The following is a 27,522-nucleotide window of genomic DNA, read 5'->3' as shown; positions in this document are numbered from 1 at the left end:
TCCGAATTTTATAAGGACAGAACATGACTTTTGGATTTGATTACGCACGCGGTTATAAATAGAAATTTACATATTTATGAAAAAGATATTAGTTATTGATTTAATTTTGACCTTTCCAATGTGTCTAATTAAGGATTGGTTGAAATAAATGCTTTGACTTTGATAAAATGTTTGTACTAGTGGCTCCTCCTTGGTTAGCACAGGTGTAACTACCCAACACAATAGAAAAGATATAGCTGACGTCACCAACATGCCATTTATTTGTTTTCATTTTTCTTATATAGATTGCGTGCTGATTACTGTGTATTTTATTGACTAAATAACACTTTTACTTTTACCTTTACAATTTAACATTTCTGTATATCTATGTTACGGTTTTAATAATAATAAATCGTCACTAGTTCCCCAAAAATGGCGCCACTTACGAATTAAAGTGCCTGACAAAATATTAAAAGTAATTAAACCGACTCCTGGCATATTATCAAAGCGTGTAAATGGGACGCGGATTAAGCCGTTCCCGCAGTTCAAACACCCCTGTTGTACCAACAAAGAGCAGATACCAACATACTGATACGTTGACGCTAGAATCCACAAATATACAGACAGTTTTGATTTGTTATACGTAGTAATGAACGCTTTGCGTGTACTCTGTAGGTGGCTTTGATTTAGAAGTAGGTACTGTAGGCGTTAGTTTATTATCTTAGCTTACAGATTTTATGAAGAGCTAATTACGTTAACGTTGACATTTAAATAAAATTTATACGCATGTAGAATTTTTCCTAAACAGAGTTCTAATGTCTTTATTTATCTTTGTCAGATATTGGCTCTGACATATCGTAATGGTATTGCCCTATATCTGTTTGGCTTCCACCAATCATATTCATTGGTACACATAGCTTACCACTGGTGGAAACGGACTCATTTATATGAAAAGATGCGCGCTATGGATGGCATCCCTTCTATCTCGCACTCGAGCGATCTTCCTCGCGGCAGCGGTGCATCTTCGTAGCACAGCTACATAGTTTAGTATCAGTGGAAACGGTCACATAGTTTCACAGCTTAGCTATACATATGGCACATCTTTGGTGAAAAAGCACCCTGACTCTAGATGTTAAATTAAAGCGACTTGCATCTAGCTTGACTTGCTTCATATTATGTCCAAGATATTTTAATCGAAATTGATGTTCAAACTTGCATGGCAAGCTCGAAAACTTCTGTACGATTGTTTATAAAGCGACAGTTTGTGTTTATAAAATGCCTATCAACACCTCATGTTGGTGGCACCGGATACACATTTGGTGGCCACTGAAATTACCGGGAAGCTAAATTGGTTTTTAATATGAGCCGTATGGTGAAGAAAGAGTAGTATACATGTGTCGCCATCCCAACTCTACCGCGGATGTCATAAGCAAACTCATTCTCTCATGTTAGGACGGCCCAAAGTCCCGATACGGGCTGTAAATGATGAACAGGATCTTGTCACATTACGATGACAAACTCCTCGACTTTGAAAGAGGTCACTTATTGACGTAATTACGCAGTATTAATTTTATTTTAATTTATTGAAGATCATTTTAACTTAGATTGTATAAAGATAAGGCGTTAAGAAGGAAATTTATTTATTTTATTTATTTATATTCATTTATTTCAGGCTTCATAGGCCCATATCAAATACTATAAACTAATACATTAGAATTTATAAATACTATACATACATTACAAATAATATTACAATAATAAGTTGTGCTTAATAACTAGGTCACACGAAGAGACGGCGTCGTGTGTCGCGCAGTGTCCGGTAGCCGACCTCGGAACCGTCGGTAGACTACCCCTCGCGGCCAAAACTCCTCTTTCATGAAGGTCGACAGATGTTCAGTCGGCACCCTGACTACAAAGGACTTGAAGTCCACTCTGTGTTGAGAGTGCAGCTGCTCGACCTTCAGATGAAGCTTTGCCTTTATCTTGATGAACTCCACAATCTCCTCCACCTTTGTGGAGTCATGCAGACGGGACACGTAGAGCAGTGTCGCTGATACAGCAGGACGCAGCAGATGATTATGTCCTGTCAATGCGGTACCGCACTGATTGCGGCAAGTAGGCTTCCTCTTTTTCTTTCTTTCTACAAGGGTAAAGCCTTCCTTGTCATTCTGGTTCTTTTCGAGGAACCTCCTGATGCAGATCCGCGTGAGGCTTTTCGCCCTGTTGAACCTGCTTACCCCCTTTTGCAGCGATGTCAGCGTAAGCACGTTTGGGGGTCGACGTACTCACACGTGTCGTAGCCTGCGCCGGAGGCGCTAGCCGTTCGGCGGAGTGACTCACTGCAGCGCCCGCACGTGGCGATGCCTGCGCCTTCGCCGACTCAAAACTGCTGACCGATGCATTAGCTGCACCGCGGCATGTGTTTGCGTCGTCGGTGCACAGTGTTGGTGACCCACTTACAACGACAGTGTTGCGTAATGCCAATAATTCCGCACGGAGTTCTCCGATGGTATTTTCGGATGACATCAGCTTCGACTGCACCTCGGCCAGGCTTGTCTTCAAGGATATGATGTCCTTGAGCAACCTGGTAACGTCGACGTGATCAAAGGTGACAGGGGGCAGCTTGTGCAAGTCCTTTGCCACGAATGCAGGCACGTCGTCGGGATCTGTCACCTTCAGCAAGGTGATTATATCCTGCACACTTTTCTCCGTTCCGTCTCTTCGGCGAGCTGGCATCTCGTCCAGCTTTCCAAGACATTGGAATAGCAACTTTTTGCCGCTACTAATGTCTTCCTCCTTGAAGTTAGATTTGCAGATTTGCAAGATGCTAACCTCATCCATCGTGTCGATGGCATGTTGTATAAATGCCAGCAACTCATTAGCTATGAGTGGTTGGGTACTCATAGTAAGGCAGGCAGCGGCTATTGCCGCGCGATTCGCGAGTTTTGTAAACACGACCGTATACGAGCGCGCTTCGCACTGCACTGATGATCGAAATGCACTCAGGTAGTGGATTTTACCTTGATAAGTAAATGGATAGGGTTCTCAAGATCACAGATGTTTGACGTGTTAAATGACGTTAGAATTATTGTTTAAAAATTGAAAATTATGCATCTTAAGACCTTTTGCTTCTTGTCCTTGCCAAGTGTACGTTCACCTGCGATTGATCCCATAAACCTTTTTCACAACATAACCAACTATGGAATAATAAGCTTCTGATGACCGACAATTTTCTTTCGGCAGTTAATGTTTTAATAATTTAATATAATTATTTAAATGTAACACACGAACGCTGATATCAAATAGTTTATTCTATGGTAATGTGAGCAGAAATTATCTGGTTACATAACGTTATTCAAAACCGAATTGTTATTTCGCCAAGTTTATCGGTACGATTTGCGAACGACGGAACTTTTCTTTAATCTAACCTTGAATATTTGAATAATCGACCACGCTTGTATCGGTTCCTTTCGAGGACATTGTCACAGAAACATAAATGATAATGATAATGATTTTACGTGATTACTATCGCGATAAGATAGTTAGATTTCCTACGTTTCCTGATTCAGATAAACGCAGCCTTCGTTGGTATTTTGTTTACGTTTTTTTTTCTACTTTTTCGTTCGTACAATTTATTGTGTGGTCTCATCATAGATAGTGTTTAGTCTTAACCTATCTTTGTGTTCGTATACATTGGTTTGTTTTGTTCGTGTTTTTTTGCAAGTTTTTAGTGTGATTGTGACTCATTGTCAGACTGCGACTTACTTATGGAAATCTGTTTTTTCTGTGCTAGTGGTGATTACATAGAATTATGAATCTTAAATTGACTTATGCGTTGTGCACAAAGTGACTTAATATGCGTTTTGAGACTTGAACATAGAATTGTTAAATCATTTAGGTAGCTATTAGTTACTGTTAAAGTATGTTTTAGGGATACTTGGTCTTACTAAGAACGTTTTTAAACTACTGACATGCTTATCGTAAACTTGAAGGTGTTTGTAATCATGACAGAATGGCTACTGTAACTGTGACAAACAGACTTGGAACTTTAATTTAGACTGAGAAATTGTACTACTCTCGAATCACTCGGAGATTGGGACTTTACGAGCTAACGGCAGTCTGAGATATCTCGACTTTTTACTGGTGTATTTCAAAATTCGTTATGGACTTTCATTTACTTACTATGTAACTGAGGAAGGAAACAATTTACTTGAAGACTGCTTTATACTTAGTAATTGTCTTAGATATTGTGGAAATTACTAGAATACTTCGACTTATTAAAGGACGTAAGACGTGCTACTAAACTTAAGACCTTACAGCTTTGTTATTTAGGTAGATAATTGAATTTGACTTTAGAGACTGTTCAGTGTTTTAGACTATGGATTTAAAAGAGTATAGTGTAAGTGATGATTCGAGTTCGGGGTTTGTTTGGGTACATAAGATATCAAGGACTTATCTCCGTTTAGTGTCACTCTGTTACAATAAGGGGCATGGGGCCGATTCTGCCTTGATGGGCGCGGATGACTGGTAATTGTTTTAGAACTAAGTTTTTTTTTTTTTAAGAAGGCGTTATTTCGGTGTTTAATGAAGAGAAATATTTTGTTTTGATGATCGATTGCCTGTTTTCGTTGGGCGGCATTACTTATTTGTTACCTGTTTTTAAATATCCATGTGGGTGATTTTTAGGTGAACGCTATCAGGCGATTTTCTTATTCAGTTTAGTGTAATTATCAGAGGGCTTAGTACGAGTTTGCTTTACGTTTAACGAGATCGAAACGAGAGCGCTTTCGACATTAATTGGTTGGTTTATTCGTAGCGGCGTAAACGTAACGCAAACTCATACTAAGGGTACCTACAGCTCTATATTATATAGGCGACTTACTTACCTAGTATAGTGTAACTATCAGCTCTATGTTATTGGCTATAGGCCTTACTATATATAGGCTTTACCCTGTAAAATCAAGTTCAACCACCGTGCGCGCCTCAAAGAGCCAAAGCGCTGATGCCTGATCCACAGCTGCGGAATACCTAGCGGGTTTACCGGGGCTCTGGTTCGAAAAGCAGGAGTAGGAACGGGGTGGTTTTTAGTCAGTAAGAGTCTGACACTCCCTCTCGCCTCGCCCAAGGCGAGAGAAGTCATTGGACGATTATCCCCACTCAAAAAAAAAAAAAAAAAACCACCAAGGAGAGTGATCAACACCGTTCTATGCAAAATCCCATCGAATCCAGGTCAGCTGTTTAGTATAATACTTGAAATCGATAAAATGTATAGTGTGCAATAAATAATAACGATTAAATCGAAATACCTTTATATCTATGTTAATGATTTTTATCATTCGATTATGATTGTCAAAGTCATTGAAATGAAGATAAATGAATAGTTATATGAAATGCGGACGTAATAATATCAAAAAATATATTAATTACGGAATTACGTTAGTTTTATTTATATCCTCTTTGTAACGTATTTTTTTAATTGCATCAGATTATGAATTAATTATAATAATATGCAAGTTGGAATTGTTACATTTATTAATTGGTTGCATTTAAAACATTAATTAAAATGTGTTCTGTATATCATAGTCATATCACTCTCAATTCAATTCATTTATTTACTTCAGAATATGTTCATCCATATAGTGTTAGTAAAATCTTAACCTACTGTTAGTAAATAAAAAATGATAGTGAAATCTTAACCTAATGTTAGTACATACAAATAAAATAATTTAAATTAATTGGCGACATGTATACCTGTACGCACATGCCTACCCGCCCAGTGCCTAACAAATGGACCATCTATTTTGTCCGCCAGTGTAACCAAAATGTTGTTGGGTCTACCCCTGGGGCCTTAGTCTGCTATTACAATTGTGTCAGAATGGTCGATCACTGAACAGTGCAAGAGGGACGGAGCTATACAACCTACATAGCTCTGTCCCTGAATCGCTGCAGCATACTCTCAATAGCCTACTATCATCTACAACCCACACTAATATTATAAATGTGAATGTTTGTTTGTTTGAATGGTCCGTCAATCATGCTGAAACTACTGAACGAATTTTGATAAAATTTGGTATACAGGGTATGAGCTGACATGGGTGATAGGACTTTTTATCCCACCTGAACACGGGCGAAGTCGCTGACAAGCTAGTTGCTTATAAGTTTCCTATACATAAGAAAGTTTGCCAGCGGCCTTGCTCAATATAAACATTATAATGTGATATGTTTTAAAGTAAATTGTGGTTTATTTACAAGTACCTGTAACTATTCTATTAACAAGTAAAACCACAAGACCATAATATTAAATTGCTTTCAGATAATAGAATATAGGTATGAAAATGTCATTAACACAGTAATAAACGTACTAGATTAATTAATAATACAATAAGGAAAAATACCTTTAAGGTAAGACATTATAATAAAATATGTGTTACCATTTTCCCTCCATATTGTGCAGCACAGATAATGCACGAGTTAGAGTAGGTATGTATAGTGACGTCACAATGTTTTATTTTTTATCTATGCTGTAAGTATTGAACCTCGTTACGTTGATTGACCCACATCTATTTGCTTATCTTCTGGCATGTGTGCGCTTACGATAATACAGACTTTGCACCGATATTATATAATTCATTTTCGTTTGGATTCCATTATTTACGATTTCAAAAATATTATTTTTACGGTAACTTAAAATATGTCAATTTTTAACCACTTGGCTTTTGGCAAACGACGCGATGCCATCGATGGAGTACTCTTGTCTATTAATAAGCTATCAACAGTCATACGTGGCTTGCATTAAAACATTAATTTAAAAGCCTTTTACGAAGTAGGGCCTTATATAGGCCACCCTATTCACTCCGTTGAAGTCACAATCTCATTTCCGCAAAGTAATTAAAAGTAACCTCTATGTTCTGGTGTAGAAGGCATTATTTCCGTCCTTCCGTGTATTTATTAAATTCTTTGCAGACAAGTGTACATGTGCTATTAAGGAGTGTTGTGCTTTGTCTTTATTTGATTAACCCAGAAAGGATGTGTTGCACGCAGCACATTTCAAGTCGTTGTCAATCTTATTTTGAATATTGTCCTAATCTTCCTCCACATGGAATCGTTGGTTCTGCATATTATGCCGTCTCAGTAAAACATACGATTACCTAAGAGAACAGAGAGCACATTTTATTTTGGGTGGTGAAAATTACTAATGACTCCTAAAAACCACCCCGTTTTAACTCCTGCTTTGACTCTGTACTGTTAGGTACTTCATGCAACTTCTTCTGACTTTCATGATTAAATAAAATTTTCTATTTTAAAACCTTCTCAGAATCGTACAATATCGATTATTTTGCTCGAAAATTCACGTAACTGACTGAAAGTGGGAAATGTTTTACTACAATCACCTTGGTTTTCGCGATAACGTATCTGCGTCCATTACGCGGTTTAATGGTAATCGCTTTATAGAACCGCGAGAGAGTGTGGAGAGGCCGATAATGGAATGCTATTTTGCAAACTATAGGTGACAACGTGGCTGTTCAATAACTTGCTAGTTTCGGCACTTTGAATTGCAGTTTTACGACCTTTATGACTTGACCTTGTTAGATTAACTGCTAAAGTAAGTCTGATCAAGTATGAGTTTGTTTTTCGACAGATGTCTTTATAAATGATACCTATTACTGGATTTTGTGTTTCGAAATTGCCTTCCAGCACGCTGTAAAAGTGGTTATCAAATGATTAAAAGGCATATTAAATTATATTATTATTTGGTTCATGATTATTATCATACGATATTATTTTAGTACTACCTGACTTGACGGAATCCATTTTCTTTTTTCCCTGAAACACCTTCGCGGATGGCATGAAGAGCAACCTTCGTTGAATGAGTTCAGTGTCACGCCCAAGGTCTTTTAGAACAGGTAGTGACGTTGAAGAGGCTGCCTGGCAAAATGCCAGAAGCTATCTCACTACCCCATACAATTATCAACCTTAACATATAGAAATAGAGTTAGAAGTTGTTTAATAAAGTTTAGTGACCGAGTTTTTCTGGTTAATGATCTAGATTCAAGCGATACGTGATTTGTTGGTCATCTAGACGCGAGGTTGTCTACTATTTTCTGATACCGATTGTGTGGAGTACTGACTCATATTTATTATTACCTTGCGTGTTTCTGTTGTTCTTTATATAGATGGTCACTGCATACGTCATGACGTGACTTCATAGCTTTGTTCTCGTAAGGTTATACCTGCATATGGTGCTTGTTTGTCTCAAACTTATTAGAACTGTCCGGAAAAACGACGTCACTGCTAGAGGTCGGCTAGGGGACGATTTTTAAGTACATTTTTCACATAAACTCGTTATTAATAATTACATTACACGTTTTATTGTGGCGTAGTATGTATAATTTTGCATTTATTAATGAAATTTTCGCGTGCATTTTAGATAAAAATATGTGGCATGTTGCTCTCCTTCTCGCTATAGTATATGACTCTGACCTATTTTATGTTTACTCCATTATCTGGTAAAATTGTTCGTCTCTTTAAATTCATTTCTTTTTCTATATCTTTACATAGAAGTCATAATGTGCTATTTATTTTGAAGCTGTAAGTCATCAGTCTGTAACTCTCATATTTACTAACATGACATTAATAATCACTCAAAAGAAACTAAGAAAATATATGTAGTTATAAAACGAGCCATTCTCTTTAAGAGCATAATGTAACAAAGCATTCGGTGTTACATAATGTAATGAAGTAAACAATTAAACTAAAGTAAGTGTTCAGTACACAGTACACATGCCAACGAAATTCTTGTTTAAAAAAGTAAACACGCGATGTCTGCGTGTACGGCTAGACATATTTCCAGAATAGTCGATCGACTTTAGTCTGCCTGTATGTAGCGTGGAAATGGGGAAAATTAAAATGATGCGATTTTAGTATCATACGAAGGTCAATGACATTTAGATAAGTCATCAGTTGTTGTTATTATTGTTAATATTTACCTACAATGTCTGCTTGTGTGATGACTGATGACTGAGAGGAATTCATGATGACATGTTTAATAATATTTATAATGCATCACATCAGTAGCCCGTGTTATGATAGTCGTGATAATAGACGTAGTAGTAGTGATATTAGACGTGATATGTTAGTCTACTACTGATGTACGGCTACCATACATAATTTGAGAGATTGCTTGACCGGCAATTGGAGAACTGATGCAAACAATTATTATTTTGTGCTTCCAAAACTGCATTACGACATTGGTGGTTTTCTGAGTTACGTTAGTTTATAATAATAGTTCTGTAGGTCGTATTATTTGTCTGAGGCTTTAGTCTCCAGTCTATATTCACGATTTGGAAGAATAAGGCATATTTGTACGCACTAAAAACCACAATGGTTCATAGAAACTCAGCCTGCATTCTCACTCAATCCAAAACATATTTTTTATCCAATTCAACACCCTATTTTGCTTATCAGTCGAGCTTGAAAATAACCTATGCAGCAATATAATTATGTTTAAAAACATTCTGACATACATAATATGTTACATCTAGCCTTCAGGTCGTATTTATCACTTTATTTTTCAGAATCTAGGCTGTGTGCATAAAAGTTATTTTTTCTCAACCATTTATCTATTTGTCCCCTTTCTCTAATGTGTCCGACTCTCGTTAAGTAGTTCGGTTCTCGCCTCGTATTTTATCCGACTTTCAAAGAATTGGGGTAATGTGTTTACATCGAATCTGTGGTCTTTGCCGTTTTATTATAGTTGTACGGAGTAATTACGGGGGAGGAAACGTGTAATGATTCGGTTTTTATCTACAGATTTTGTGGAATTGTTCATAAAGGGGTATTTGTTGAAATAATAACTAACTATTTTGATATAAAAGCCTGCAAGAGTACCGTAAGAAAAATATGAGTTCAGCATTAAAGTATCATTGCCACTAACCCGTTGGACAGAGACTGGGCAGCTCTGATTAAAATGAATCTTATCTCTCTCGCCTGTCAGGTGTGGAGGCTGTAGTTAATCTTTGTTTTTTTATACCACGACGGTGGCAAGAATGCACACGGCCCACCTGATGGTAAGTGGTTATCGTGGCCTATGATCGCTTGCAACACTTGGGGCATTACATGCGCTTTGCCGAACATTAGGGAACCTATTTACTCCCTTTTTGAAGTACCCCATATTGTAGTCTACTGGGAAAATCTCTATCTGTAGATAACGTTACGAATTGTTGGAGTTGAATGCTAGTTCCACAAGTCTTGTTTCTAATAAGCAGATAATAATCGGTCTAGAACAAAAGTTAGCTCCGTATGTTGCCTATAAATGGTAATGTATAGTTACATAAGGAATATGTACTGGTTTTAATGAGACTATGAATATTAGCAACAAACATTAGATTGTAATCCATTTTGTAATGTAAATTGTAAAATATGAGCATTAAAGTGCGTCTAGATTTAAAGTCTAAGCTAAGGCATTATCTTGCTTAGATGGGGCCCAGTAGGGCTGATGTCCGATCCGGAGCTGCGGACAACGTAAAAGGTTACCGGGGCTCCGGCTCAAAGCAGGAGAAGGAACGGGGTGGTTTTTAGTCAGTAAGAGTCTGACACTCCCTCCCGCCTCACCCAAGGCGGGAGAAGTCATTGGATGAATTTCCCCCTCAAAAAAAAAAAACGGCATTATCTTGCTTGCTTCCTGTTGATGTTTGGGGGAAACGGGGGTTATGGACCATAGAAGGAGCAGTAAACAACATTACCGTGCTGTTCTACTAGTGGTCCTTCCAAATACAATAGACGTGTCGTAAAAATCCTACCTAGTTGAGATAGTCTAACCTGTTTACATTATGTATGCAATAAATACTTGAATAATATATGTTCAATGCTATTGAATAGGTAAAAAATTCGCACTAGACACAGTTCTTCAGGTTTAGATACAGCATTACGTAATTACATTGCTTGTTTGTTTAACGTGAATCACATAAAAACATATTTCTAATATTAGATGTGTGCTAATTTGGTAGTTTTGTTACACTGAAAACCACATATTATTATTTATACTTTTGTACATAAATATTGCTTCAGATAGTGTTCACAATGGGTAGGTACGTATTTTTAAGGAAAATGAATGTATATCCTGTTTTATTTTTGTGGGTAACATAATAACATTAAAAAATATTATTATGAAGGGAATAAAACGAGGAAAACATTTACATAGCTACGTCCACTCAATATTATAAATAAACAATGTGAGTTCGTATATGAGAGGCAATCTCAGAAATTACTGAACTGAATTCGAAGTTTTCGTTGAAATTATTTCTGTAATTTTATTTTTATGAGTGTACGCCAGACAGCCTAGTTCGAGGCTTGAAATATTTATTGCTGAAGGCTTACCTACAAAATGTTGTGACAATTATTTTTAAAACCAAACTATTTGCCTCTACAAATGAGAACATTGCCTCGTGTCAGTTTGATGGTCTAATTCCAATACTCGGCTATTTTCGAAAGGCTTTTTCGCTTTCAAAAATAAAATGTTAAATACCAGCTAACGCTGAAATAAATTACAAAATAACAATGATAAATGGCCATACTTTTAAATCAATATCTAGTATTATTCGTGTTAGTATATTCTCAGTAAACTGAGTTGTAAAAATGCTTAAAATTTGTTATTAATTAATTTGATTATATTTTTTAGTAATTTTTTCCATATTTTCAAGTTAATTTATGAAAAAAGAAGCTTTTTAGTTACCATAAAATCGGGTTTACTTAACCCTACAGGGTAATTATGACCTAAACTTTTAGATCAATGAAAAACTAATTTACGCTTTGTCCTGAATTCCTATTGGTTAAAGTTACTTCTATTGATGCTAAGTATAACATCGCAATTTTTTTAACGTTGTTACCAACTGCGTTTGACCTACCCGCTTACTGCCAGGACGGCGAAGCGAAGATGTGGCCGAGGATGGAGCACACAGACTTTCAATATTATTTTGTTCATTTACAGTATTTGACTGTTTAATATTATTTTGTTCATTTCTTCTTCTCACTATTACAGACTGTGTTATTATTAAGAAGCTCTTGTTCACGTTTTATTTAGGTGTAAAACCAATACGATTATTGGGGAACTAGTCTCATCGTTTTTATTGGAATTTGTTGAGTTTACATTAGTCAGTGCATTTGACGTACTAAAATAACGCGATGCTTCATACGGTACTTACATTTATAGTATATACCATACGACGCACTTCCTTCGTCTCCATTCAATAGGTAATTCAAGATTTCTATGCAATTATTATTTTTACTCTTTCATGACGTCATATCTAGTTTCCCAACGTGACCACGTGACCATTTCAAAAAAGATTGAAACAAGCTCCTCACAATTACTTCAAAATTTAAATAAGTGGATCGCATAAAGTAAAATACTTAGGTGTTTTGGCATGCATAGTAACAAATAGATGGTTCAATAAATAATAAAATCAATCATTACCTTTCAAATCGTATCGGCTGGTAATGAGAATGCATCGCGGACGTTGGCAAAATGATTCATGCGACAAAACTATTCAATTCATCGGGCACGAGGACATACAACTTTGAACTTTATAAACATACAAATAAATGTCACATTGCACGTTAAAATTTGTATTGTTTTTATTTGTTCTTGATATTTATTCGTGTTTAGATTTTTTATATATAGAATGGTTTTCGTAGTGGCGTTGTGCCAGATTAGTGGATAGGTGGCCAGTACGCTGTTTACAACCGCGGCGAATGGTCGCTGCGTTTATATTCGAAATTTTAACATTTTTTTTAAATTTGTTTGTAAAGAAAAGAGGTTAAATGCCAAGAGTATGGAAGAAGGAAGAAAACGCGGTTTTGAAGTATGAAATTGTGATAGACTTTTAAAATAATAATTAAACGCTTGATGGTACTTCAGTGGTTGTAACAAAACTGAACTCCGCGTGCGAACAACAATGACACTTAGCCAAAGTTAATAAATGTCAAATTAGAAAAAAGTTGAAGTGCAGCAGTGACATAGTGTCGATGTGTGACAGGTTCACGTTGCCTGGCCGAGGTGACGCTGTGGTGGAGCTGTGGAGGTCGAAGATGGAGGAAGGTGTACTGGCGCCAGCGCACTTCCTGGACCACTGGAGGGTCACTGTTCCCAGGATATACTCTCCACAACCCAACAGGACTTGTCTAGGTGAGTTTTTCAAACTATACAATTATGACCGACTTACACTATTGACGCATATCTCTTTGCCTTCCTCTACATTCATCGAATATTGACTCTGCGTGCCCTGATAGGAAAACAGGTAATATTTATATGTTTGTATAAAATTAAGATTCCGATTTTTTTACTGAATTGTGGACGTTGAACTGTAATCAACTATGCACCATGTAGACATGTTGTACACGCTTTAAAATCTTTTGGGACATTAATGTACTTGTCTAAACTTGATCTCATTAGCAAGTCAATATTTGACGGTGATGGTGATTAAGATTGAACTTTACTCACTTCTCAGGAGAAGTTTAGTAATCTCAGGAGATTACTAAAGCAAAACATAATGTGATGGGTGGTGTTATCTAGAAAATTTGGTGTAAACACACAACATGTATTGGAGAGGCCTACGTCCACAAGTGGACGGAAACGAGCTGATAACAATGATATCATCAGGGATATAAAAGTAAATTTAAACATAAGCTGAATGAAAAGTAATTGTCAGAGAAACTATAGAAGATTCTAGAACACATCCCGTTCCGGACATATTATTATATTACTATGAACATGTTTACAATGAGTCGACAAATTCGACTCGAGTAAACATATATTTTATCCAAACTTGCGAATAATATCATGGTCCGGCTGGATAACGCTCTGATGTGTTTCATTGTCCATTTTGCTATAAATTAGTGCAGCATTTTCCTTAAAAATAAAATGAAAAATTTTTGCTAATATTTTTATTTTGCTTATGCAGAATAAAAATTAAGGGTTGTGGCCCTCTTTTAACACGTTAATCGTCCTTAAAGGTACGCGTCCACAGGCCCGCATCGTACGCATCGCACGTACCGCACGCAACGGATTTTAGTTTGTCTTGGATAGAAACTCGTACAACTGCGTCCACTGATCCGCATCGTACGGAATGCGTACGATGCGGGCCTGTGGACGCTTACCTTAAGCTAATAACGCATTTCTAATCGCCGAAACAAAAATAAACTCGTCACCTTCTTATATCGAGATCTAAAATAAAATATCTGCCTGTCGGATCCGATATTATTATCCTTACAGAATTATTAAAGTAAGCAATAACAAACAATCAAGTCTGTCAACTTGTGATTGACAAAAACAGATTACATAGAAAACCTTTCAGAGTAAAGAGATTTACTTATCAAATCAGATAAATACATATTTTGATATGCAAATCATTCATCCATATTTTATTGAAAGTACTTGCTTATTGTAAAAACTTGCTTCTCCAGCTCCTGCCAGTGGCTTTGCTCTCTATAATAAACTATCCTTGTGCTAAATACCATTCAATTCCGTTCGTCAGTTTTCGAGTAAAAGAGTGACGAACATTCATACATCGCAATCTTTTTAAATAAGTTTTTCATGTTGATTTTTATTGCAATCTCTAATCTGCCTACCAACCGTGGTGATTACAGCTAATTCTTATATTGAATAGATAGCAAGACCAACTGTCGATAGAAATTAAGTATGAAAATCACTTTCGTTTCTATGACTTAGAGTAACTATTCCGTACTCATTGGTTTTTTATAATTTGATGTGCTGTTATATGTACAGTCAACACAGCTAATTACTATGCCCGTAAGAAAATAAATACTGACTTAGTACAGAAACAGTAGTTATTATTATATTAATTACCGTAACATCGGGTTTCTTAGACCCTAGAGGGTAACTTTGACCCAAACTTTTAGATCAAGGAAAATCTAATATACACTTTTTGTTCTGAAGTCCTATTGGTTGTAGAATGTGGGTCAAAGTTACCTCCTAGGGTCAAAGAAACCCGATGTTACCGGTATATGGTTTTGAAAGAAATCACATCTTCTGCAACTATTGATCGGTTCAATAGCCAACCAACGGGTACTGTCTCCGTACTGAATTAATTTTTATTTTCCGCAAAGCAACGTCACACCTTTTATTCCCCAAGGAGTAGACAGAGGTTCACAATACATTTGCACTTTATTTTCTTGCCTGTATAAAATGTATACTGACTGTATCTAGCCAACTTTCCCTAGCGTGCTGTAAATGTCAAAGGGTTGTCCGTAGTTATTAGTTGCAGGCTTTCCTTGCATGTTGTATGGAACTTCCTGCTTTGTTCATTATTAACTAGTAACAACCTTTAAATCGATACTTTAGTGCTATGACTAACATTACTTTCCCATACATAGTCTTGTGTTGCATTCATTTTAAATTGTTAGACGTGACCTTTGGAATTAAACCTATTAGGTATTGCGTGTTGTTTTCATTTCTTTTTAAGCACTATTTATCTTACTTTGTCTATAAGCATAACAATTTAGATTTAGGGTCGGTTTATATCTGACGGAACATCGGTCGCATAACGACAGAACAGACAAATGTAGAGAAAAATAATTGACCGTTCACTCTCAACCTACGATACGTTAGTATGATGATACGCTCGACGTATTTTACGTCAGATGTGAACCGACCCTTTTACCCGACTAATTCTATTCTTAAAGAAGGCTATAGAAATGAAACACGTATCGAAGCGAAAAATTAAGACGAAGAAAGAAGTGAAATTGAATATTATCTTAAAAACTGCGTCTTCCTGATGCGCTTCTGCGGTTTGTAACTCTTAATAAAAGGCCGTTTATATCATGATCACCTTGTTACCCAAATGCGGTCAGCGGTCACTGACCTAAAACAGGAAAGTAGTACAGGTAGGTAGTTCTATAAATAAGTACTTTAAAACCCGTACGTAGGTAAATTTTATACAAATTGATTTAACATAAACCGATCGGCTGTTGAACTTTGTTTCCCGGTTTCCTAAGTTTGAACACAAAAAAGTAACGTGGAGTAATTGAAGATAGATTTGTTTAATATTATGATACAATATAATACTTAATCTTATGTTCTATACGTTAAAAAAATGTATGTCGACTGTTTAGTGTTTACTCTCACACTCATTTTAGTAAATACGGGAACATTATTTTAAAACATTTTACACGTATTTATTCTTTTCTTACAAAATTAACTACTTTCGACAGTATTATGTATATAGATTTGAAATATCGTGTAACGTCACAATTTACTACATTTTATAGGCTTACTTAACTCTGTTTTAGCTGAGTATTTGAACATTATATGACAAAATAATAATACGTGTCTAATATGTTTTAATTATATAACTGACAGACTAATTTGTTTTTCAATTTTCATACTCAGTCTACTACCCTATATTTTTTTTATGTACAAAGTCGCTGGCAGAAGCTATTACTGTAAAATGCACTTCTTCATTAAATTGCGGGTTTTATGCCTAAAATTTTAGATATTAGATTATACTTAACGGACGAAATGTATGCATTCTTGTATTGTATACTTACCTGAACCGTGCAATAATTCACTTGAATGATTCTAGCTCACGTCCCGCCGACATTCCAACTATCGTTTACCTTACACGCTGGTGTGTACCAAATAAACAAATTGAACACACATTGCAACATATTTTGTAGCGGAGTAATGACGTGACAAGCATTTCTCGCCAGTTAAATCAATAGTAATAAGTCCCACATAATAGGGACCATGCTGCGTGCACTATAACTAAACTACTGCATAGTATTACCAATATCCGGAGCTGCGGACTACCTAGCGGGTTTACCGAGGCTCCGGCTCGAAAAGCAGGAGAAGGAACGGGGTGATTTTTAGTCAGTAAGAGTCTGACACTCCCTCTTGCCCCTCCCAAGGCGGGAGATCTCATAGGATGATTTCCCCCCTCAAAAATAAAAAAAAAGTATTACCAATATCTATTTGTTGGTGCCTTTTACAGCGCATCTAGCGGTCACTTGTGGAGTTTACATTGTTACTATCGAGTATCGACAAATAAAATTGCTTTAGACGCATCGTAGAGGCACGCAGCCGATAGACGCGCGCCCAGTCGATTAGCGAGGTAATCGGTTGGGGTAATGTACGCATACAAAATGTGTTAGTTCTAGTATTTGAGGAATGTGCTGAATCCAGACTAGATATTATTATGCACGGACCGGGGTCAATGATCTCGCTGAATTTATGAAGCCATTGCTTCAAATGTAGGCACAGTCGACCCACATCGTTGAAACATTTGTTTACTAACGCCGATCTTATTTTTAATTTAATGGAGAAAATGTTAATCTAAAATTGTTTTTTTGCGGTCGTTGTGCGTTGTCTGTACCGTATGTCTTAATAATTACATTGAAAATCACACTTAAGAGATGAAATATAGCAACATTGTGCTTTAATAATTTTAGGCTGGTGTTCAAGAAGAGAATGAAACTTCGAAGCGAAGCTAGCCCGTTCAAGACTCTACTACCTACAAAATAAGTCATCTAATTCCATGCTATCTTATTATTTCAGACTGGTCTTTCGACGAGGACTTAGCAGCCAAACTTCTAATTCAGCCCCTGGAGCAGTTTGTGTGGGGAAATAGTGATGGATCTCAGCCGCCGTTACCGCGACGGTCTACTCTTTGTGGCCGAGTCTTCAAGCAGGGTGATCCAGCGTACAGCTGTAGAGAATGCGGTGAGTATCAGATTCTACGAAAGTTTTATTCTATTGCTTAAGGTATGAAGTTTGAGTGAAAAGCAGTTAGGCTGTAGGCCTTTATTTTTGGTAGCAACTTTGACATTAGTCCTCAAATCAAGGCATTTGGAAGACTGAATGTACTGATTCAGCTGCTAATAGCCCCTTTGACTATAATAAAATTAAGACCAATCCGATAGTGCTAGAACTTCGTAAGGCTATTCTTCTTGAAGGTAACCGCTCGTTCCAGAACGTAGAATTAATACGGTGCAAGAAGCTCCACAGTTAGTTTTATAAAATAAAATATTTAACAGTCATGTTATAAATTAATAGGGGACATTAATGCCCGAATACTCAAACGCTACTCAATTTTAAGATGCTCTCAAATGTAGTTCTGTCACTATCAATTCTTTATATAATGACAAAGATAGTACGATATTAAAAGAAAATTTAAAATTGAGTAGCGTTTTTCATCTTTTAGTTTCTTCTTCTTAATTGTGTTTTGTATTTCCTCAGGTATGGACAACACTTGCGTGTTGTGCGTGGAGTGTTTCAAAGTGTCTGCCCACCGGCACCATAAGTACAAGATGGGCCAGTCCAGCGGCGGGGGCTGCTGCGACTGCGGCGACACTGAGGCTTGGAAGAGGGATCCCTTCTGTGAGCTACATGCGGTTAGTGTAGTAAACTTATTATATGTTTTTTTTTTTAAATGTTAAATGAGCCGATGTTTGGCCGTTATCTCGCCTGATGGTGTGTGATGATGCGACCTACGATGGAGCACGTCTGCCCATAAGCAACCTATTCACTCGGGCTTTGAAGACACCCAGGTTATACCCATCAGGAAACACAGACTCCGGCAATGAGTTCCACTCCCTAGCAGTTCGCACAAGGAAGCTGGAAGCGAAGCGCTTCGTGCGAGTGGGTGGGATATCCACCATGAAACGGTGACGCCTCGCCGATTGTCTTGTGGTTCTATGATGGAAAGGACCAGGAGGAATCAAGTTGTGCAGTGTATATGATTATTTTAATACTTCATGTTCTAAGCTATGTTGTTGGCGGACTAAGTTCTTTAAGTGTTTTAATATGTATGTCAATAAGAGCCTTTATTTGATAAATTAAATGTTAGAAGAACATGAAAAATGCCATCTTTATTGTTGTATAAGCCGGTAAACGAGCTGATGGTAAGCCATCGCCGCCGTCCATGGACACTCGAAAGACCAGAGGCGTGGCAAGTGCGATGCCTTTTGGGGGCTAGGAATTTAAATTTAAAAATGTTATTAAAGAAAAACTTTGTAGTAAAGCTTTTTATAAAATAAAAGACTACTTGGAGGATAGTCAGGCTTGGGATTGAACTGCTATAATGTCCACACAGGTCTTACTGACATGTTTGTAACATATAGTTACATTTTTTATACAATTTGACATTAACATAAATTGACATTGTTTTATACATTTTTACCTTTTATATTTTAAATTTTCTTTTAAAATTGTTAGTTTGAGGACCGTGTGAGTCTTTTGCTAGTCATTTTATTTTTAGTAAATTATATTCTGACAGTTTGAGCATTTGTGTGGCCTACCCAAATGTTCTTTTGGTTGGTATTGTTCGTCGGATCATTCAGCAACAGCCGTCAGCTGAGCTAATTGTAATCTGACACATGCGTGCTGCCATCTGAACAGGTCCGCTCAAACTGCTGTGGTTCTTTCCTCAAAAGACCACTACAGAATCAACTTGCACGGTTCTCCGACATCTTTATTTGATTTTGTCTGGACTTTAAAAGAGACTATGACCTCTGAGTTTGTTTCGGCATTTCTTCTCAGAGTAGTCGGATAGGAAATGCCGGCCTCATCTAGTTATTTAAGAGATTAACGTGTAAAAGTGTTATTTTATAACCTATTTGCAAAATAAATATCATTTTATCATTTAAGGGTTGTTGAGGAATCGGAGATTGGGAAGGAGGAAAACAACAGACCAAAATGAAATCCTATTAATCCTTTGACAATTTATTATACTCTTCTATGGATTTTAGTAAAAAGTTTATCTTTAAAATATATTTCCAATAACAAAATTTTCTCTCTCAGGCCGCAGAAGACGACAAACAGGAGGAGGCTACGATAAAACCGGAGGTGGTGGAACGTATGAAGATAGTGGCGTCCGTCACCCTCACATACTGTCTGCGACTGCTGACACACGACCATGCGCCCGGACTGCCCAATGATCTCAGGTACATGTTACCAGTACTTAACCTCCAATAAAATAACGTACTCCTTTTTAAAAAATGGCCAAAAATCCCTGTTGTTTGATGACAATTTGAGATTTTGACTTATTAGTACGAATTAACTTAAACGTTGGTCGAGTTGTCGCAACAAGGGTTCTCGGGTTCGATTCCCGGGTCGGGCAAAGTATTACTAAGCTTTTTTCGGTTTTTTTGAAAAATACCTTAGTAGTAGCACGGAGTTTGGGATTGTTCCCAGTATATGGTAATAGGCCCCTATTACATGGGCCTTACAACACAAATGGTCAAGAGTAGACCAAATTGATATATTTCCTGTGTTTCTTTTTTCCTTTTTTAAATATATTCATTTATAATTTGCGCATGGTGGAGAACGAGGTTTCCAAAGAACGAACAATATTTAGAGTTGTAATAATACAAAGATTAGTACGTTAACCCCTTCCAGGTTGAAGGACGCGGAGCGCGACCTACTGCAGATTCTCGACCAACCAGACTGTTACTGCACAGTCCTCTATAACGACGAGACACACACGTTTGATCAGGTATCTATACTTACTAATATTATAAAGCTGAAGAGTTTGTTTGTTTGATTGTTTGTTTGTTTGTCTGAACGCGCTAATCTCCAGAACTACTGGTCCGATTTGAATAATTATTTTTGTGTTGAATAGTGTATTTGTTGAGGAAGGATATAGGCTATAAAACATCACGCTATGACCAATAGGAGCCAAGCAGAGCGGGTGAAACCGCGCGGAAGGAGCTAGTAACTCATACATTTAATGACATTGGTATATTTTGTTTTTCTTGATGCATTGACTGCACGGCTGGCGCGGTTGCTGAGTAACCGGCTCCGCGCAACGTGTAGCGTGCTCGATTCCCGCACGGAATAACTCTTTGTGTGATCCACAAATTGTTGTTTCGGGTCTGTTGTCGTGAGTGTTCACAAACTTAATTTCACATGCACTTCACAAGTTCACAGCCCAGTTCTCGAAATACAATTTCATCTTTTAAATTGCGATCTTCAACACTTGCTTGCCAAGCGTGGAGATTATGACAAACCCTTCTTTTATAGAGTAAATGATACTCTAGTAGTGGTCTCTCAGGACCTGTTTATTAAGTCTTTGACTACCAATAGAAAACTGTTGAAAGCAAATCCTCCGCTAACGTCGGTCACTGGTGACCACCACGGCGTTCAATGTGTTAAGATTATAAAAATACATTGTATAGTGGCATTCCGTGCCGTAATGTGCACCTCTGCATACCCTTTCGGCTATAAAAGGCGTGACGAGTTATCTTATTATAATTTTTCTTTATTCCAGGTCATAACTACTTTAGTAAGAGTAACAAAATGTAACCAAAGGGATTCGCTGGACCTCGTGAGTTTGATAGACCGCGAAGGTCGAGCGCTGGTTAAATGCAACTCGTTTCAAGTTTGCGACAAACTGAAGACTGATATAGAGATGTAAGTATTGCCTTTATATTCATTGTATTTATTTTTTTAATTACAATGAATTTTTTACAAGGATCAGCCAAAGTTTTTTTAGTAGTTTTGATGATGATTTTTGAAAATGAAAATGTCCATCTGACAAATTAATAAAGACGAAATAAGTATAATATGAAATAACTGATGACGTCACTGACAAAGTTACGTAATGACGTAACAAGCGCTCCACCTCTTTTACTTCCATTTAATGATCTGTTACTGTTTTTTTTTTATCGTACCTTCTCTGTTATAAACTGGGGCCTTAGTCTGCTATTACAATTGTATCAGAATGGTCGATCACTGAACAGTGCAAGAGGGACGGAGCTATACAACCTACATAGCTCCGTCCCTCTCGCACTGCTGGTCTCACGAACGAACATTTGGCTGGTCTTTAACAAATACCTGAAACGAGAACTGTTTTATAAAAGAGAAATTTCCTATTGATCAATTTACAACCCTATCAAGTCACTTTACGAATGAATTTGCAAAATCATCTTGTAAAAATACGATAATTGAGACTTTATCGTTTATGTTTTTTTGTTTTTATAACAAAATTCTTATTACTAATGCTTTTCACTGAAACCACATCCAGTTTCATATACACGGTGATTTGTTTTATTTTTTTAATTTCATCATTGGCCATTTTTTATCATTTATTTCATTTACCAATTGGAACGATTTTTCTTTCGAAAAGCGAAAATTATACGCACTTTTGTTTTTATTTTATTTTATCATTTTTAATTCGACTCGAGTATACAGGGTGACTTGCTTGTTACTAAAGCATAATCTCTTATGGGGGTATAAACAGGCCATGTTACAAAATTTTGGTTAAACAACAAACAAATATACTATGGACATAAACATCGGTTATTATTATAAACAATATATTAAATTAAAAATAGACGATGTGGTAACTTAAAACCAAAACAAATAAAAAAAAATACTCTTTCTACATAGAACTGTTCAAATATGTATTTAAAGCTTATTTATAGATATGTTGTTCAGATTGATAAAAGACCTCCCGTACAAATTTATACATCTAAAGGGTATTCGCTCACTCCTGTACAATTTATGAAGTGTGGAAATGAGCTGTTTTATAACCTCACACGAGAAAATACTTCAGTAACAAATAAGTCAGCCTGCATACACACATAAGTATAATAATTTGCAAAAACTAACGGAAGCGTATTGTTTTCTTTTTTCAAATTATTCAGTGTAGCTTTGTCGCTTTATGAATACCACCCCGTCGCCCCTCCGGGGGCAAATATAGACGAACTAATAGTAGAAGCAATGATTATTAACATGCTACCGGCGTTGCGTAACGAGAGTGTAAAGTAAGTCATTTATATTTAACCTTTTAACCGTCACGGTCGACTATAGGCGACAAACACGTTAAAAGGCGTACTTTAACACGTTAAACGCCATTGAAGTCACCGGTGACCGAAGTTACCGAAGTAATTACCTTCAACAACTCTCAATTGGTCGTCTATTGCAGACAGTGACGGTATAAAACGATTTTTGTTTGTCGTCTATAGCCGACCGTGACGGTCAAAAGGTTAATATTGATAGTAACACTGACTGCAATTTGTTGCTGCATTCATGTTGCATGCCGCGTTGCGCAACGACGTCGCTTTGTCATGAGCATTCTTTGCTTTTTACCAACACTTTTATTATACAATTGATAATTATTATTTGTTATTATAAAGCAGTTCAGTGTGTAATATTAGTTCAATGTTAGTTCGTATGTAGATACAATTTCATATATCTGTGTAGGTTTCATTCACATTCTTGCTTGTTTTATTAATTTTGTTTGTTTTGCTTCCTTTTATGTAGATATTTTTTCCTTCATGTATTTTGTTTGTACAACATGTATCTTCACCTATGTAGAGATTTATATTCAGTGGAAATTTCCAAAGCCAACTGTTTTTCTTTTTTTCCTGGAAATTGCAAACTTTCTATATTTTTGTTATTTTGTATTGTATTCTTTGTATTTTTTGTGTATTTCTTTTTGTTTTTATTTTTTATTTATGTTCAGTAGTATTTATTTGTTACATTACATTTTTTCAATCACCTGTATACAGTAATAATAATTATTATGGTTTTCTTTTATAACGATTTCCTATATTGTGTAAAGTATAATTAATTCATATCGGTGTCTATTTATGAACTAGGCCTATAGCTATAGATGTGAGAAGGCGAATATATTAATTATTCTGTACGCTTTATACTAATCTCTGCGTAATTTCTGATAGCATATTATGTAATTGTAATTATGTAATATTATTCTGCCGCATAAGGAGAAAAGACGCGTTTAATGCTTTACTGAATTAATAACACATCCCGAAATTTCAAAGATTTATAATACATTGTTTTTATTAAATTTACTTACAAATTCACTAGTGATGTATTCAATTCAAATATTAAGTTTTTTAAACGTTGTCCGACACTAGAATTTTCTCTTGTGTCGTGGGTTTACACGTGACATCCGGACCGAAACAACTCTTTGTATTGCACGTTGCTCGGCAGTCGGTTGCCCAGCAACCGCGCCAACCGTGCAGTCGATTAAGTTAAAATATTAAATTAAACGTTGTATGAACATTCCAGTCAATGTAGGTTAAACACATTTCTTAATTTTCCTACGAAATCATTCTGTAATTTTTCAAAAGAGTTTTTTTTATTCGTAATTGAAAATATGCGATTACGTCTTTCTTCCTTATGACGCACATTTTCTAATGACACTTTTGCTTAAATTAATCTGAACCTTATGTATGGTAATTGGTTATAATGAGCCCTTCAGCGTGACTTTGGGAAATGGCTGCTCTATATCTATCGCATTGTATTTTCAATTTCTTCTTCATCACCATTTCGTACCTGACAGCGCGGGATTTTATTTAAGGTGGTTATTAATCTCAGAAACTTTCGATAATGATGTCTAAATGTCGCAGTTTTTGCCAAGGCTCCATTTGTCCGTTGTGCAGCAACGTAATGTAAAATATATGACAAGCGATGCTGCGACGACGCAAACGCAGTGCAGCGGTCAAATGGGGCCTCGATCTAAGATTTTACTGGACAATTAGATAAAAACTTTTTTTTTAAATCATCTACCATATTTTAAATGTAACAATAAAGAAATCAATTGGGTACTATACTCGGTCAAAAATAAATATAACAACTTTTCAATACAATAAAATATTAAAAAATAATCACACTCTCATTCATAAATTTGATGAACTATTTAATTTTCGATTTTTTCTAGCTAAATTTCTAGAAATAAGTCTGCTATTTGACGTCAAAAACTTATGACGTCATAACGCACTATTTCATACAAAGTTCATAGAAAATATCGTTTTTGACGTTTCGAAAAAGTATTGAATTTGACTAGTAGGAAAGTAGCCTATTAGCAAAAGAATAAAGTAGTTGACGACGTAAACGTCAGATTTCCCGCGCTGTCAGTGTACTGTCATGTTTCGCTGTCATGTATCGCCTCCCTGGTCTGGCTGGTGTGGGATGATGTTAAGATGTGTGCTCAGCTGTACGGCGATGTTCGAAAGGTTCACGTCGCGCCACGGGCCCGGCCTCAAGGTGCTCGTCATGCACGCCCACGTCATCGCGCATCAGACCTTCGCTATGAAACTACTGCATTGGTGAGTTTTACTTCATTTTTTAATTGTTATGAATTTTTAGGGACTTTTATAACGCACAGCGTATGTCAGTCCCATCGTACCCTAATACAGTGTATTTATACATCAAACCAACGGAATCAATTGATCAAGGCCATGAAGTTGAACAATTTTCTTGCATCATCACTACCTGGCTTACTTAATATCTTGTGGAGAGTGCCTATATCGTTTTTGTTCAAATTCAAAGCCCTGAACGTTGTTCAGGCTATTCCTATCAGCCTCAATACTTCATTTATATTTTCCGAGGAGGTAAGGTAAGGTCGGTACATTTTCATGACATAGGATGGTAAACGAGCAATCACCTAGTGGTAAGCAATGTACGTCCAAGTGTCGCCGCAACACCAGATGAGTTGCAAGTACGTGGGATTGAGCCTCCGTCTGATTGAAATGGAGGACAGCTTAGCCGACGGCACCCTGCTACCTTAATTTGGTCATCTGTCCACCTCGTGAGTGAACGTCTTCCGTTCTGTTATATGCTATACTTTCGTCAGTGGCTTTAAACTTGTTTTATTCCAAAAACCAAGGTTACAAAACTTCGTCAGTCAAGAACCAAGTCTTCGGCTGGCCGTTAGTCAAGTGGCGCTTGGGGAAGAAGTTTGGGGGGCTAGCACATCGGTAGGGGGTGGTGGCGGGGTCGCCTGTGGGGTCATGCAGAACGACTCACGCATGTGGAAAGCCGCCCGCACCGCCTGGCACAGGCTACTCATCGCCACGACCCTGATGGACTACTCAACCAAGAGGGCCATGGCCATACTGTTCACTAAGAATTATGGTGAGTTTTATTTATTTTATTTTAATGTTTCTTAAGTACAGAACTCCACCGGCAGGCTAAATCCCTTAACGAGCATTCTATATCAGTCTACTTTCGGTTATTAAACTAAATATATGACACAAACAAGGCCTTGGCTTTGTCTCTACTTAGGCTAATCTATAATATAAAAATAAGTCGGGTTTTCCTTCCTGACGCTATAACTCCAGAACGCACGAACCGATTTCCACGGTTTTACATTCGTTGGAAAGGTCTCGGGCTCCGTGAGGTTTGTAGCAAAGAAAATTTATTGGTGGCGAAACGGAGTTCGCCGAGTTTGCTAGTAATAAATAATAATATCAGTCACTGATCTTAAAAAAAAAAAACATTTTTATTCGTGTTATAAGAGCAATATCTAATAAAAAGCTTAGTGTACACAAAACCAATAACGGCTGATTACCTCGGCCTAATAGCATCCCTCCTCAAAAACATGTATGTTTCTCATATGAATCATTTAACACCCAGAAGACGTCCGCTGCTCAACATAGGCTTCGGCCCCCATAATCTTTTTATTAACAATTGGAACATCTAGCTACCGTTTTTTACCGTACAAGGCACTACACATTTTACTCTAAAATAAAAAGCCGTACTAAAACTTAATAATACATTTAATAATCAATTATTGTTTAAAATATCTTCACACTCTTTTCTATATTCTTCAATTTCACGCTTAAGTCTATGTTTTAAGATGAACAATTGTGTTGACGTTCTGTGTATTTGCCGTGCTAGCCTGCGCTCTTTTGCAGATATTGCATTCCATCTTTTTAGTCTCTCAGTCTCCTTGTGATCATCGTTGTCCTGTAATCAACAAAAATTATATAAATTGTATCTTACTTATCATGTATTTGCTTCGAAATTATGTTTGTGTTTTATTCTGAATTATCTTTTACCCACCAAGATATATCTTATTTCATGCTATGTACTATCGCTCAGCCTAAATGCTAAGAGCAAGCGTGGTGATTAATGCTTGTTTGCAAAATGCTTATAACAAGAGGCTTCTTCCCAGCAAAGGGACAGATACAAGCTGATATAATATTCTCAATAACCGCTTTGATATATCAGCGATATCATTGCAAATTTAATAAAATATATTATAAATAATGACGTCATTTCGTAAAATACCACGAAATAACAAAAATAAAATACCACGCTAGCTATCAATAATAATTATTAAAATGACTTACGTTTTCTTTTTCTGCACAGCTATCAGAAAAATTGCGTTTTTGGCTCATGTTTTCTGATTTAATTTAATAATAAAATCACAAAATAATTAATGTACTACTTCGACACCTTTCCGTACCGCTGTCTTACCGACAATGTGTACAAACTGAACTGATAACAAACAGCGTCTTGTCAAGTTCACAGACCATCTGTCAATGACATTTGTATTCATTCCTTTCATTCACTCTTTATGGTCGCGAGTGTGGGTTGCCAGTATATTCGCAGTGTTACTTCCTGTTTATTTATTAGATAAAGTAAATTATTTTACAATTATTTTCCCGTAAATTGTGTTTAAAATTAGAAATTTTATTTGCATTTTGATGCAATGTTGAATGATGTATAACATTGCTACATTTATATTCATTCCTATCATTCAGTGACTCGTTCTTTTT

General features: G+C 36.5%; 1 protein-coding gene and 1 long non-coding RNA gene across 8 annotated transcripts in view; one reads left to right on the top strand and one right to left on the bottom strand.

Annotated features, from left to right (window-relative positions):
• Nucleotides 1–27,522, top strand: part of LOC118271145 (E3 ubiquitin-protein ligase UBR1) — a 52,604-nt gene that overhangs the window by 6,450 nt on the left and 18,632 nt on the right. The window contains exons 1-9 of one of the 7 annotated variants that reach the window (XM_050695923.1): nucleotides 4,475–4,506; nucleotides 13,011–13,159; nucleotides 17,546–17,710; nucleotides 18,227–18,381; nucleotides 19,790–19,932; nucleotides 20,387–20,483; nucleotides 21,258–21,400; nucleotides 24,952–25,065; nucleotides 25,626–25,873. In XM_050695923.1, the coding sequence (XP_050551880.1) occupies nucleotides 4,490–4,506; nucleotides 13,011–13,159; nucleotides 17,546–17,710; nucleotides 18,227–18,381; nucleotides 19,790–19,932; nucleotides 20,387–20,483; nucleotides 21,258–21,400; nucleotides 24,952–25,065; nucleotides 25,626–25,873 (1,231 nt within the window). In that variant the 5' untranslated portion in view covers nucleotides 4,475–4,489. Of the gene's footprint in view, nucleotides 1–4,474; nucleotides 4,507–12,692; nucleotides 12,837–13,010; nucleotides 13,160–17,545; nucleotides 17,711–18,226; nucleotides 18,382–19,789; nucleotides 19,933–20,368; nucleotides 20,484–21,257; nucleotides 21,401–24,951; nucleotides 25,066–25,625; nucleotides 25,874–27,522 lie in introns of those variants that run through there. The other 6 variants (XM_050695924.1, XM_050695922.1, XM_050695928.1 and 3 more) reach the window with 6 other exon arrangements.
• LOC126911058 (uncharacterized) lies at nucleotides 26,500–27,405 on the bottom strand. Its single transcript, XR_007705609.1, has 2 exons — nucleotides 27,094–27,405; nucleotides 26,500–26,707 (listed from the first exon to the last, which is right to left on the bottom strand). It is a non-coding gene; the product is annotated as an uncharacterized LOC126911058 (long non-coding RNA).

This window comes from Spodoptera frugiperda, chromosome 9 (genome assembly GCF_023101765.2).
Source record: "Spodoptera frugiperda isolate SF20-4 chromosome 9, AGI-APGP_CSIRO_Sfru_2.0, whole genome shotgun sequence".
In the NCBI taxonomy this organism is placed as follows: Eukaryota; Metazoa; Arthropoda; class Insecta; order Lepidoptera; family Noctuidae; genus Spodoptera; species Spodoptera frugiperda.
The sequence above is the reverse complement of the archived record's forward strand: the minus strand, read 5'-3'. Positions and strand labels throughout refer to the sequence as shown.